The 13,083-nt window shown below is 39.9% G+C and overlaps 1 protein-coding gene across 1 annotated transcript; it reads left to right on the forward strand.

Annotated features, from left to right (window-relative positions):
- Window positions 1–2,567: 2,567 nt before the first annotated feature.
- On the forward strand, window positions 2,568–11,707 carry LOC139324827 (vomeronasal type-2 receptor 26-like). Its single transcript, XM_070954579.1, has 5 exons — window positions 2,568–2,855; window positions 4,805–5,665; window positions 7,075–7,302; window positions 7,800–7,926; window positions 10,806–11,707. The coding sequence occupies exons 1-5, from the start codon at window positions 2,691–2,693 to the stop codon at window positions 11,705–11,707; spliced, it is 2,283 nt and encodes a 760-aa protein (XP_070810680.1). The 5' UTR covers window positions 2,568–2,690.
- The last annotated feature ends 1,376 nt before the right edge of the window (window positions 11,708–13,083 follow it).

Raw genomic sequence — 13,083 nt, forward strand, 5'->3', positions numbered from 1 at the left:
TCTTTAGTGAGATTCACAGCCTTTGAGGCTGGTTAATAGCTCAGCAGCTCGAGTCCTAACCAAGGACCTAGGAACTGTTAAGGTATCGTCAGAGGATGTAAGCTGTTCTGAGTAAGGTGGTTTTTTGTAGAGTCAAAATGTTCAAGTCCGGCAAATTTAGAATTTCTAAATAGCGGGGTAGCCCTTTGGGTATTGCTTCAAGGGCTCCAATTACAATCGGGACAACACACAATTTCTTTTTCCACAGTCGCTCAACTTCAATTTGTAAGTCCCGGTACTTTGTGATTTTTTTCTTGCTGCTTATCTTCAATTTGTGCATCACCAGGTATTGCAATGTATTATTATTATTATTATTATTATTATTATTATTATTATTATTATTATTATTATTATATACTTTATTCATTAAACATGAAACTCAATCATGAGCTTCATGTTTAAATTTATGCGTTTATGAGTTTAAATTTATGAGTCATGAGTTTCATGTTTAAATTGAATGTTCAGTTTCAAACATGAAACTGAACATTCAAAAATGCATCACAAATACCACTGACTGGTGCTAATGCTTGATACAGGTTGCTGCCAGCATCCTAGGTATCAACCAAGTCCCTTCTTAAGATGTACGATATTCCAAGTAGCACAGTTTTTTGCAGTTCTGCTGGTGTTATTGCAGGAAGCTGCAATTTGTTGATGTATCTTATAAAATTCTTGGACATGGTACCAAGTGCCCCGATGACAATGGGTATCACTGTTACATGTTTCATCCATAGCCGTGGAGTTTCGATGGCCAGGTTGCAATATTTCATGATTTTTTCCAGTTCTTTTTCTTTGACTCTGGCATCTCCTGGTACTGCAATGTCACTAAATTGTACATTTCAGTTTTAAACAACTGTGATATCTGGCGTGTTGTGTTCCAAGTGATGATCTGTCTGTATTCGAAAGTCCCACAAGATCTTCATCTTCTCATTTTCTATAACTTTTTCCACTTTATGTTCCCATGACTTTTTGGATACAGCTAAATTGTATTTTTTACATAATGACCAGTGGATTAATTTAGCAACTCGGTCGTGTCTATCTTTATAACCAGTTTGCGAGATTTTGCTGCATTCACATATTAAATGTGAAACAGTTTTGACTTTGTTGTTGCAAAGTTGGCAGTTTGGATTGTCGGTGGATTTTTGTATCTTTGCTTTCATGGCATTAGTTTGTAGTGCTTGTTCTTGAGCAGCTAGTATTGAACCTTCTGTTTCTTTCTTGATGGTTCCCATCTTAAGCCATGCCCATGTAAAGTTGTCATCACATTTTCCTTCAATGTTTTTCAAGTGCTGTCCATCCAAAGCTTTGGTTTTCCATCTATTTAATCTGTAATCCAGCTGTTTTTCCTTATATTCTGCCTTTGTTTCTGTTGTTTTTATAATGTTCTCTGTCTTCACAGCCTGCAGCAATTTTTCTGTACTTTGGTTCACATAATCATTCAAACTTCGTTTTTCTTCTTCTACAGTTTGATGGATTTGCAATAGTCCTCTGCCCCCTATTTTTCTTGGCAGGTACAAACTGTCGATGTCACTTCGTGGATGTAAAGCGTGGTACATATTCAAAAGTTTGTGCGTTTTCTGGTACAAGTTTTCCAGTTCAGCCACAGTCCAGTTGATGATTTCAGCTGAGTAGCGTATCACTGGAACTACCCATGTATTAATGGCTTTAATTATGTTTCCAGCATTCAGCTTTGATTTTAATATTTTGTGGACCCTCCTGATGTATTCCTTTTGCGTTGACTCTTTGACGTTCCCATTCAAGACGATATCTGCTTCCAATATGCATAGGTATTTGTAACCATCATCCTTTGCTAATGCTTTTACTATGTTTCCATTTCCCAGTTCTATTCTTTCTATTTTTTCCATTTTTCCTTGCTGCATGGATAATATAGCACATTTTTCAAGTCCAAAGTTCATTTTGATGTAGCTGCTGAACAGTTGAACTATGTTGAATATTGATTTAAGTTCAGTGGGGCTTTTCGCATACATTTTTAAGTCGTCCATGTATAGTAAATGGTTTATCTTGCCATATTGGCATGAGATTTGGTATCCCAGTTTTGTGTTTCATAGGATTATTGTCAATGGAATTGTCATGTTGAATGGTAGTGGTGAAAGTGAGTCTCCCTGGAAGATTCCTCGTCTGATGTTGACTTCACCAATGTTCTCCCCATTTGCTGTTAGAACTTTATTAACTGTTAGAAATTATATTATTACTATTACTATTGCTATTACTATTATTATTATATACAGCTACAAGAAATGTGGAAGTTTCTACCTTGTAAATAGAGCTTCCTGTAAACTAGTTTATAGCGTGACAACAACAGAACAATTTTACTTCTTCAAAACCAAAGAACATTTTTGTCAGTCAGGAACTATGTGAAACTTTAGACAAGAACCTCTAGTTAGTTGTCATAGACTAAGCAATAGAAATGGATCCGCCATTTCATATACACATGCATACGGAGTGAAGCACTTGCGACAATAATCTATAGGTAGTTAATGGTACCTATAAATTATCCTATTTTCAGAGCGCTGACAAAATTCTACCAGCATGTCCTTTCCTTGGTCTTTGCTGTGAAGGAGATCAATGAGAATCCAGAAATCTTGTCCAACATCACTCTTGGCTTCCATATCCATGACAGCTACTACAATGCTATGATGACCTATCGAACTACTATAGACCTCCTCTTCAGGTCACAGAAATTTGTCCCCAACTATAAGTGTGACACCAGGAAGAATCTCATTTCCATCATTGGGGGACTCAGCTTTGAAACTTCCTCCTATATCGCTAACCTTTTACAGTTTTACAAGATTCCACAGGTAGGATCTTTGAGAACGGAGGCATAAAAATCCCCTCCTCCTTTCTTTTTCTCAAGCAAGTTTATCAACAATTGATTGTCTTTCAATGATTGCACAGGAAAACAGTTTTGGTCATACAATAGAATTAGATAAAAGGCAGAAACTGTGGGACAGGAATTACAAATTAACGATGTCAACTGCATATAAAGAAAATCTATATAAAATGTTTTATAGATGGCACTTTGCACCAGCGAGGTTGGCAAAGATGTTTACAGATAAGTCAGCCAAATGTTGGAAGTGCCACCAGATAGGTAAAGGTAAAGATAAAGGTTCCCCTCACACATATGTGCTAGTCATTCCCAACTCTAGGGAGCAGTGCTCATCTCCATTTCAAAGTTGAAGAGCCAGTGCTGTCCGAAGATGTCTCAATGCGCACAAAACACTGTTACCTTCCCACCAAAGGTGGTCCCTATTTTTCTACTTGCATTTTTTACATGCTTTTGAACCGCTAGGTTGGCAGAAGCTGGGACAAGTAACGGGAGCTCACCCTGTTATGCGGCACTAGGGATTTGAACCACTGAACTGCCGACTTTTCGATTGACAAGCTCAGCATCTTAGCCACTGAGCCACCGCGTCCCTATATACCACCTGTTACCTAGGTCTTATTATCATATGTGGTGGACATGTGTAGAAGCAAAAAAATACTGGACAAAAATACATGGTGGAAAAGATGATAAAACAGCACATTGATTTAAAATCAGAAATATTTTTGTTGGGGGTTTTACCTGAAACTTATAGTAAAGAGAACATATATTTATTCATGTATTAACTGCAGCTGGAATAGTATTTGCATGAAATTGGAAAAGTGAAGAGGTCCCGACTGATGAGAATGTGATTAGGAAAATATTAGAATGTGCAGAAATGAACAGATTAATGCTTGCAATTAAGGAGAAAGGACAAACTGAATATTATATGATATGGGGATTATTTTATTCAATTGTTAGAGAATAAAAATGGAAGTTGGAAATAAAAGAAAGAGATTAAAGAAGAGTAGAAACTATGTCAAGATAGAGATGTAAACATTATAATTGTTATTATTAGGATTATTATGCTCAATATTATTATTGTATTCTTATTAGAAGATACGTTAAGAGGGAAAAATGAATAAGTTACTATGTTCAATTGTTCAATAGACTACAAATGTAAGATTAGAGAATTAATATTAATGTAATGAATGATGTTGTAAATTTTAATGGTTATTCCACAGAGCTATTCGTATCCAGATGACACACTGTTTAAGGGAAAATTGTATGTTTATCTTTTTTAAAAAAATAATAACTTTTATATTTTTTTTAAAAATTGATTGTCTCTGAATGATGTCCACATAGCTCAACAATCTGATCAATGTTGACCAGTATTAGTTTCACAAATAGCAAAAGAGAAATAGATGGGTTTTTTAAATTTATTTTATTCATAAACATTTTGAATTCAGCGTATCGTCAGGGTGTATCATTTACAAAAGAAAAAACAAGGAAAAGACAAAAAGAAATATTAACACATATACTAGTAGCAATAGTGATAACGTAATAGAATAGTTTGGCTAAATTTCTCTTTATATTGGCTTATTTATAATTTTGTTAATTATATTGGCATATTTATAAATGATAAATCATCTTTATATTTAATTCATACATAGCAATAATCTAATTTCTACCTCTTCTCTCTAACCATTCATAGAATCTATTCCGTATCAAGTAATATTCTGCCTTCTTTGTCTTTTAGTTTTAAAGTCAGTCTGTCCATCTCAGCACAATCTAACATTTTCCGAATTGCATCCTCATCTGACGGGGTGTTCTCATTTTTCCAATATTTGCAAATGCAATCCTTGCTGCTGTCAGTACATGCAAAACTAAATATGTAAGAAATAGATGCTGGTATTGACAGTATAATATGTGTTTCTTTTCTTTTAGCTTACATATGGGTCATTTACCCCGCAGGATATTCATAGCGCTGAGATTCCCTTCTATTACTCCATGGTCCCAAATGAGTCCACCCAATATATTGGGATTATCCGACTGCTTCAGCATTTTGGGTGGAGATGGGTTGGGCTCCTTGCTATTGATAATAGGCACGGAGATTATTTTCTGCAGACCATGGAGTCCCTCTTTTCCCAGCACGGAATCTGCTCTGCTTGTACACAAAGAATTCCTTTCTTAACTTACTGGGATAAATTATTTGAGATGATGGAGAAAGGGAAAAACATTTACAACCAAATCACTACCAAACAGATCAACACCTTTATCATCTGCGGAGAATCTTTGTCGGTTATATGGGTGACGAGTATCATTTTTTGGATCGATCCCGGACTTGGGCAGAGTTCTTTGGGGAAAGTGTGGATCATGACTGCCCAGATGGATTACATATTAACAGGAATGCAAAGAAAATGGGATCGGCAGCTCTTTGATGGGGCCATTTTTTTAACCATTCACTCCAGAGACATTCCAGGGTTCAAGGAATTCCTGAAGGTCATGAAGCCTCCTTGGATTCAAGAAGATGGGTTTTTTCCACTTTTCTGGGAACAAGTATTTGATTGTTCATTGCCATCTCCTCCTATGACTCTTCTGGATGATGACACTTGTACAGGAGAGGAGAGGCTGGAGAATGTTCCTGGGGCACTTTTCGAGGTGCAATTGACTGGGCACAGCTATAGTATTTATAATGCTGTCTATGTATTGGCTGAAGCTTTACATGCTCTCTCCTTACTTCGATCTAACCCCAGGAATTTGGTGAGGCACCAATTATCGGGATATGAAGACGCACAACCATGGCAGGTGAATTGTGTGCTACAACTACTTTATACTAGATAAAGGTAAAGTTCAAAGCAGGGGTGAAATACAGCAGGTTCTGACAGGTTCTGGAGAACCAGTAGCGGAAATTTTGAGCAGTTCGGAGAACCGGTAGCGGAAATTTTGAGTAGTTTGGAGAACCAGCAAATACCACCTCTGGCTGGCCCCAGAGTGGGGTGGGAATGGAGATTTTGCAGTATCCTTTCCCTACCACACCCACCAAGCCACACCCACAGAACCAGTAGTAAAAAAATTTGGATTTCACCACTGGTTCAAAATTAGGGTGATGTGATTCCAACAAGGAAGAAGCAGTTATTAAAATGGACATCTGTCCTTTGGGTATATTTAGGTGTATAATTTTATTACCTCACTTTGCTATGTCTTCTATTATGTTCCCTGGACATCTTCAGAATGCAAGGATGGCTTAAATGAATTAAGATCCAGGGCCTGGTTTTCAAACCCTGTAGCATTTTAGACATATCACCAGTGGTGGGATTAGCCTGTTCAGGCCGGTTGTTGTGGCTCTGTTACCTGAGCCTGTGTCATCGGCAGGAGAGGACTCTGAGAGTGAAGAAGAGGAGTTGGCAAGGCCTCCCTCTCCAGGACCCTCCTCTCTGGCAATGCCTTCGGTGTCCGCCGAAGAGCAAGAGATAGGGCCGGGGCCAAGCACGTCCACGCAGCCACAGATGGACAGAGATGAGGGTAATAAGTCTTGGCTGGATCCACGCCAGCGTCGCAGAGATAAGCGCGCACAACAGAAAAAAAGGTGAGGCGAGATTAGGCTGAGTCACTGGACCGCATCCCACAGGATATAAAAGGGAGCATGGTGGCCAGTCAAACCTTGTGACGAACAAAGCTGAAAGCTTCCATGCCATTCTGCATTGCCGGACTTTTGCTATAGACTTTGCTGGATTATCTCTGGACTTGATTGACTCCGTAATTATTGAGCTGTTTCTTTTGATGTACCAGAAGTGGGGAGAAGTTATCTCTCTTCTTCATAAATAATAAACTCTTGGCAGGCAGCCACTAGGTTGTTGCCAAGTTCCGTTATCATAAGGAAAAGGATTTTGCCGGCTGGTTTGGTCTTTAACTCTTGAATGTCTGTTGGTGTGTGTGCATGTGGTTGGGGACAGAACACCGGTTTGGGCGAACCGGTTGTTAAATTGCTGGCATAGAATCCATTTTATTCCTCATTTGACAATTGCTCAAGCTATTTGATCCTTCTTATTACCTGCATATGCAGAGGCTTGTAAACAGGTTCTCAAACGGGTACAGAAGTGGATTTTCCATGTTTTCAGAATGTCTCCCTGAAAGGTATATTACAACCAAGACTAAATGACTCATACCTTTCTATTCTTAATTTTTCTATATATATATTTTTTTTAATAATATAGCTCCACCAATTTCTTAAAGACATGAAGTTCAATAATTCGCTTGGAGAGGCCTTGGTTTTTTATGATCAAAAGAAGATGGAAGGGCTATTTGATATCATCAACATAGTCACCTTTCCCAATTCCACCTTCCAGAGACGAAAGGTTGGAAAAGTGGATCCAGATGCTCTGAGTGGAAAGGAATTAGACATAAACGAAGACATGATAATCTGGCATAGATCATTTAACCAGGTATTGTTTCAAGGAATGTTTGTATGACCGTTTCTCAGATGGGTTCATATCTACTTTTATCCTTCTCGGCAATTCGTGAAGATTAACAGGATTAAGAAATGACATAATAGAGTTGAAAGGGACCTTGGAGGTCTTCTAGTCCAACCCACTGCTCTAGCAGGAGACCATATACCCATGATGGTGAACCTATGGCATGCATGCCACAGGTGGCATGCAGAGCCTTCTCTGTGGACATGCCAGCCGTTGCCCCAGCCCAGCTCCACCTTGCATGTGTGCGTGCAGCAGCTGGTCTCTGCCATGCATGCGTGGGGGCAGGGCCTTCCCCAATCTCCGCAGGTTCCACCCTCCGCAGGTGCCTCTCCGTGGCAGGAATGGAAGAGAAAGCTAGGATATGCTGGGGGCAGAAACTGCAAAGATCAGGGAAGGCATGGAAGACAGAAAATTATTTTTCTTCAAAACAATAAATCTTCTGCCAACATTTTAACATTGAAAACTAGGTGCTTCCCATTTCTCTGTGCAATGACTATTGTCACCCTGGTTATCAAAAAAGGAAGAATGAAGGGAAAAAATTCTGCTGTTACGATTGTGTTCCATGTCCAGAAGGGAAAATCTCCAAAGAAATGGGTAAGTTAAAAAAAAAAATCTTCTGATTTTGTGGCTGTACGGTTTGTGGTGCTGATTAAATCAGTTAATGAAATGAAATGAAGAGGGGGGGAGAACCGGTTCAGTGACATCATATCGTCACCGCTACTGGCTCGGCCGAACTGGACCGAACCGGGAGGAACTCACCACTGGTTCTAACCATGGAATTTTCAAGTGATGATGATGACCACACCTGCGATATAAGGATATCTGTAAGAGGGACTTAAAGGCCCTAGGAATGGACATTAACAACTGGGAAACCTTGACCTCTGATCATTCAGCTTGGAGGCTAAAGATGCAGCATGGCCTTCTCCAATTCGAAGAGACACTTGTTCGGCAGGCTGAGGTAAAGAGGCCGTCCCGGAACCAGCGAAATCTGAGGGCTGGGCAGGGGATGGAATGTATCTGCCCTCAGTGTGGAAGGGATTGCCACTCTCGAATAGGCCTTTTTAGTCACACTAGATGCTGTTTTAGGACCTCTTTCCAGAGCACGATACCATAGTCTCTTGAGACTGAAGGATGCCAATGATGATGATGATGATGACATAACAATAATTACAACAATATTTCAATTAATTAAATAAAATGTCCAGGAATGGGTTAGGCTTTTTACAATCAAGCAACCATCCTAATAGCGATTTGAAAAAATAATAACCATGAAGAGTGCACAAGGGGAGCAAAAAATGTGATCATTTCAGAACTTTTTTTTTGTCAAATACAGACAAAATATAAGAAACAAAATGATTAGAAAATTAAAATATCTGTATACTGTATATTACGTAGCGATGGTGGCACAATATTTAGAATGCAGTAATGCAGGCGGACTCTGCTCATTTCCACGGTTTGAGCCTAACCCGCTCAAGGTTATATCGGTCACCCATCCTTCCAAGATCAGTAAAATGAGCAGTCAGATTGTTGAGGGCAATATGCCGACTCTGTAAACCACTTAGAGAGGGCTGTAAAGCCGGTGGTGGTATTCAGCCAGTTTGAACCAGTTCTGGTAAACTGGTAGCGGCTGTTCTGACCTAGGCTTCCCAAGAGCGTGAAGCAGACTCCTTGTCCCGACAAAAATCCCTTTTTATTAAGTTACTGTGAATTCCTCTCATTCACATCCAGCAAGAAAGAATTTACAGTCACAGACCTTATCTGGCTTGGAGAGCTGCCAGGCCAATATCTTCAAAACTTGGCAAGGAGCCACGAACCAATTAAGCGAACTAATTGTCTCCTGCAAACTCCACTCCCCTTTTGCTCCTCTTTATTCCCTATTTGGGGGAGAGGGGGTGGCATTCACCATCCCCCTGTAGCTTTACTCCTGAGTTGACCCTTGTTCCTTAGCTGTTCCCTTCTCCTGGCAGCTCTGTGCATGCACACATTGGGAACAGGCTCCAGCTGTTCTTCTGCCCCACTGATGTCCGACTCCAAAGGCATCTGACAACTGTCAGACGGCCCTGGCCCCATCTCTGCCTCCAACGCAGAGCACTCATCAGAGCCTTCCCCCAACTCCAGGACTGGCCCATGTTCCTCCCCAATCTCCTCACTGTCTGAACCTGCCACCAGCTCCACTGGCCTTTGGTGGGCCACAATAGTGGTGACCTGTGAGTGGGCCTGCCCACCCACCCTGGAACTATGCCATCCTATTTACCCACGTTTTCTAAGCTGTGTGCATGTGTGCAAGCCGTGCGCGTGAGTAAAGTGCTCACATTTTCAGTGTGCAATAAACTGGTGGTAAAATTATGTGAAACCCACCTCTGTGTAAAGCACTAGGAAGTGATATACATCTTAGATGTACACTTATACATCTAAGTGCTATTGCTATTATAAGGACTTAAATCAGTGGTGGGTTGCCCCCGGTTTGCACCGGTTCTATAGAACCAGTAGTAAAACTGGCAGGAGGCCCCGCCCACCGACCTCGATGTCATCAAAACGCTTCTGCGCATGTGCAGAAGAGCACACGTGCAGGCAAGCAAAGTGCGCGTGCGCGGCCCCACTGCAAACCGGTAGTAAAGGTAAGTAGAACCCACCCCTGACTTAAATGGCTGGCAGGCAAGCAGGAAGGAAGGAGGAAGGAGGAAGAATTGTTTTTTCAGTGAAAACTATTCTTATTGATGAGAAATACAGAAACATACAATACAATGTGCCCAATTATATAAGAACACTCTCAAAATATCAAAATGAAATTTATAAAAGTAAATAATTATTTTTTGGGGACCAGGGGTGGTATAGTAAGTATACACTTACTATAAGTAAGTATACACTTACTTTCCCTACAGGTTCACAAATGTGTGCGCGCACCCTAACCCCATCCACGCATGTGCCCGGCCTTCTGCACATGCAGTTTACTGGTGCGTGCGCCTTCTCAATATGCGCCCAGCCTCAAAAACATTCCTAAATAGGATGGCATAGAGCTGGGGTGGGTGGACGATTTCCGCTACCGGTTCTGATGAACCGGCTGAATACCACCTCTGTCGGAGGAAACAGGACAAACTAATGAAGCATTTATTGTCGCAATAATGCAAATATTATGCTGTAGATGTTAGGAAGAATATAAATAAATTATTCCCTATTTAAAATCAATTCTTTTTTATTTCCAGTCATATTCTCCTTATGGGGTAAACACAAGAAAGGAAGTTTTAAAAGAAACATGGATGGAGATATTCCTGGGGTTTGCTATACTTTTGTACGTTTTTAAAGGAATCCTTGACTTAATTCCAACAACACACAAACCATACATAGGGAGAGGTTTAAATATATTTTCCTAATGCGGGTTGTATATTTTGTACCAAACATATAAATATCAGGGTGTGGATAAAAATGAAAATTCACAATTATAATTCTTATGAATCTTTTTTTTTCTCTTTCAGACACTGCTGCTTGCTTTCAATGTCCTGATGATCAATATGTAAACCATAAGAAAGATGGATGTATCATGAAAACAATTAACTTCTTGTTTTATAAAGAAGTTTTAGGACTCAGTTTAGCCATTGTTGCTACTTTCTTCTTCCTTACCACGACATGGGTGTTGGGAACATTTATTAAGCACAAAGACAGTCCCATTGTCAAAGCCAATAATCGAGATCTCACCTACACCCTCCTCATCTCCCTTCTGTTCTGCTTCCTCTGCCCTTTCCTCTTTCTTGGACAACCTGGGAGAGTCACCTGTCTCCTCAGACAGCCTGCGTTTGGCATCATCTTCTCATTGTCCATCTCTTGTGTGTTGGCCAAAACCATCCTTGTTTCTCTTGCCTTCAAGGCCACCAAACCAGGATCTCGGATGAGGACATGGGTGGGGAAAAGACTGGCTGTTTCTATTGTCCTTCTCTGCTCTCTAGTCCAAGCTAGCATTTGTACTGTGTGGTTGTCCACCTCTCCCCCATTCCCAGAATTAGACATGCATTCAGTCCCTGAAGAAATGGTTCTACAATGCAATGAAGGGTCAGTTGTTGTGTTTTATTGTGTCCTGAGCTATATGGCCTTCCTTTCATTTGCCAGCTTCTTTGTGGCTTTCCAGGCTCGTAAACTGCCTGATAGCTTTAATGAAGCCAAGTTCATCACCTTCAGCATGTTGGCCTTTTGCAGTGTGTGGGTCTCTTTTGTCCCAACGTACCTGAGCACCAGGGGAAAAGCCATGGTGGCTGTGGAGATCTTCTCCATTTTATCCTCCAGTGCTGGGCTCCTAGGTTGCATCTTTTTCCCCAAGTGTTATATTATTGTTTTGAGGCCTGATTTAAACAACAGGGAACAACTGATAAGAAGGCATGTTTAAATACCTTTTTATTTTTATTTTTTTTATTTTTTCTAAATTTTTATTTTTATTTTCTATTTTTATACATAAGCTTTTAGGTTGGTAAGATTAAAAAATTGAAATAATTATAAGTTTCTTTATCTTTCCTAAAAGGTTACCAAGCTTACCATCATGATTTACTCGTAGCTCTGAAAGCTGGGTTTATGGGAACTTAAGTTATTTTTTCCCCAAGAACATCAAAACATGATTTATTTTTTTTAAAGTTAAACCAGGAAAAAAATGTCCACATACATTTTGAGACGACAGAATTATAAAAACAAAATAAAACTGAAAAAGAAACAAATACATACATGCTATACATGACCCCAGCATACTAAAAAGCAGAGACATCACTCTGCCAATAAAAGTGTGTATAGTCAAGGCTATGGTTTTCCCAGTTGCAATGTAGGGCTGTGAAAGTTGGATCATAAGAAAGGCTGAGCGCCAAAGAATTGAGGCCTTTGAACTCTGGTGCTGTAGAAGACTCCTGTGAGTCCCTTGGACTTCAAGGCAATCAAACCGGTCAGTCCTAGAGGAGATCAACCCTGACTGCTCTTTAGAAGGCCAGAGCCTGAAGATGAAGCTCAAATACTTTGGCCACCTAATAAGAAGGAAGGACTCACTGGAGAAGAGCCTAATGCTGGGAATGATTGAGGGCAAAAGAAGAAGGGGACGGCAGAGAATGAGGTGGCTGGATGGAGTCACTGAAGCAGTAGCCGTGATCTTAAATGGACTCCGGGGGATGGTAGAGGACAGGAAGGCCTGGGTGAGGCCACGATGGGTCGGACATGACTTCGCAACTAACAACAACAATATATGACCCAACAGTAATACATTTACAAAGGTTTTACATAAACGTTCTGCAGTCCATTGGGAACTGAGGTTATTTGCCAAACAAAAGCTTTTTGTCTCGTCTAAAATAGAAAATCCACTTTTCACATTCATATTGTCATATTTATTTCATGGTGTATACTCACATACATATGTAAATTTAATTTAATATTTGAGACCATTAAATCTTGTCTCACGAGATAATGTATATATTAGGATCATAATAGCTGTTGCAATTGTAAATGCTATCATTCACACTTACAATGCCATCATTTACATATCCTGGGCTGTCCTAAGCAGAAAATGTTTGTTTCCTAAAGGAGAAAAACATTTGCAGCTACTAATGTGAAGTATAAATGCTGGCTTTCACTCAAATCTTCCATTTATCATGTTTCTCCATTTAGTTAATGTTGAGATCTGGATTGCACATTGCATTAATTTAGCATGAAAGAAAGGGAATTTTTTTTGCCTTTGTTTTGCACCCATAAATCACCAAAGTCTTTGAGTCGATGTATAAAGTAAAGGTA

Source organism: Pituophis catenifer, unplaced genomic scaffold, assembly GCF_029215685.1.
Source record: "Pituophis catenifer annectens isolate HBS135680 unplaced genomic scaffold, rPitCat1.0.hap2 SCAF_15, whole genome shotgun sequence".
NCBI classification, from domain to species: domain Eukaryota; kingdom Metazoa; phylum Chordata; class Lepidosauria; order Squamata; family Colubridae; genus Pituophis; species Pituophis catenifer.

Bases quoted from the DNA above. Each gene is read 5' to 3' on its own strand.
- LOC139324827 (XM_070954579.1), top strand. From the start codon at position 2,691: ATGATGACCTATCGAACTACTATAGACCTCCTCTTCAGGTCACAGAAA. The intron at 5,666-7,074 runs GTGAATTGTGTG...TTAATAATATAG, and splicing joins AAGACGCACAACCATGGCAG to CTCCACCAATTTCTTAAAGA. The intron at 7,927-10,805 runs GTAAGTTAAAAA...TTTCTCTTTCAG, and splicing joins GAAAATCTCCAAAGAAATGG to ACACTGCTGCTTGCTTTCAA.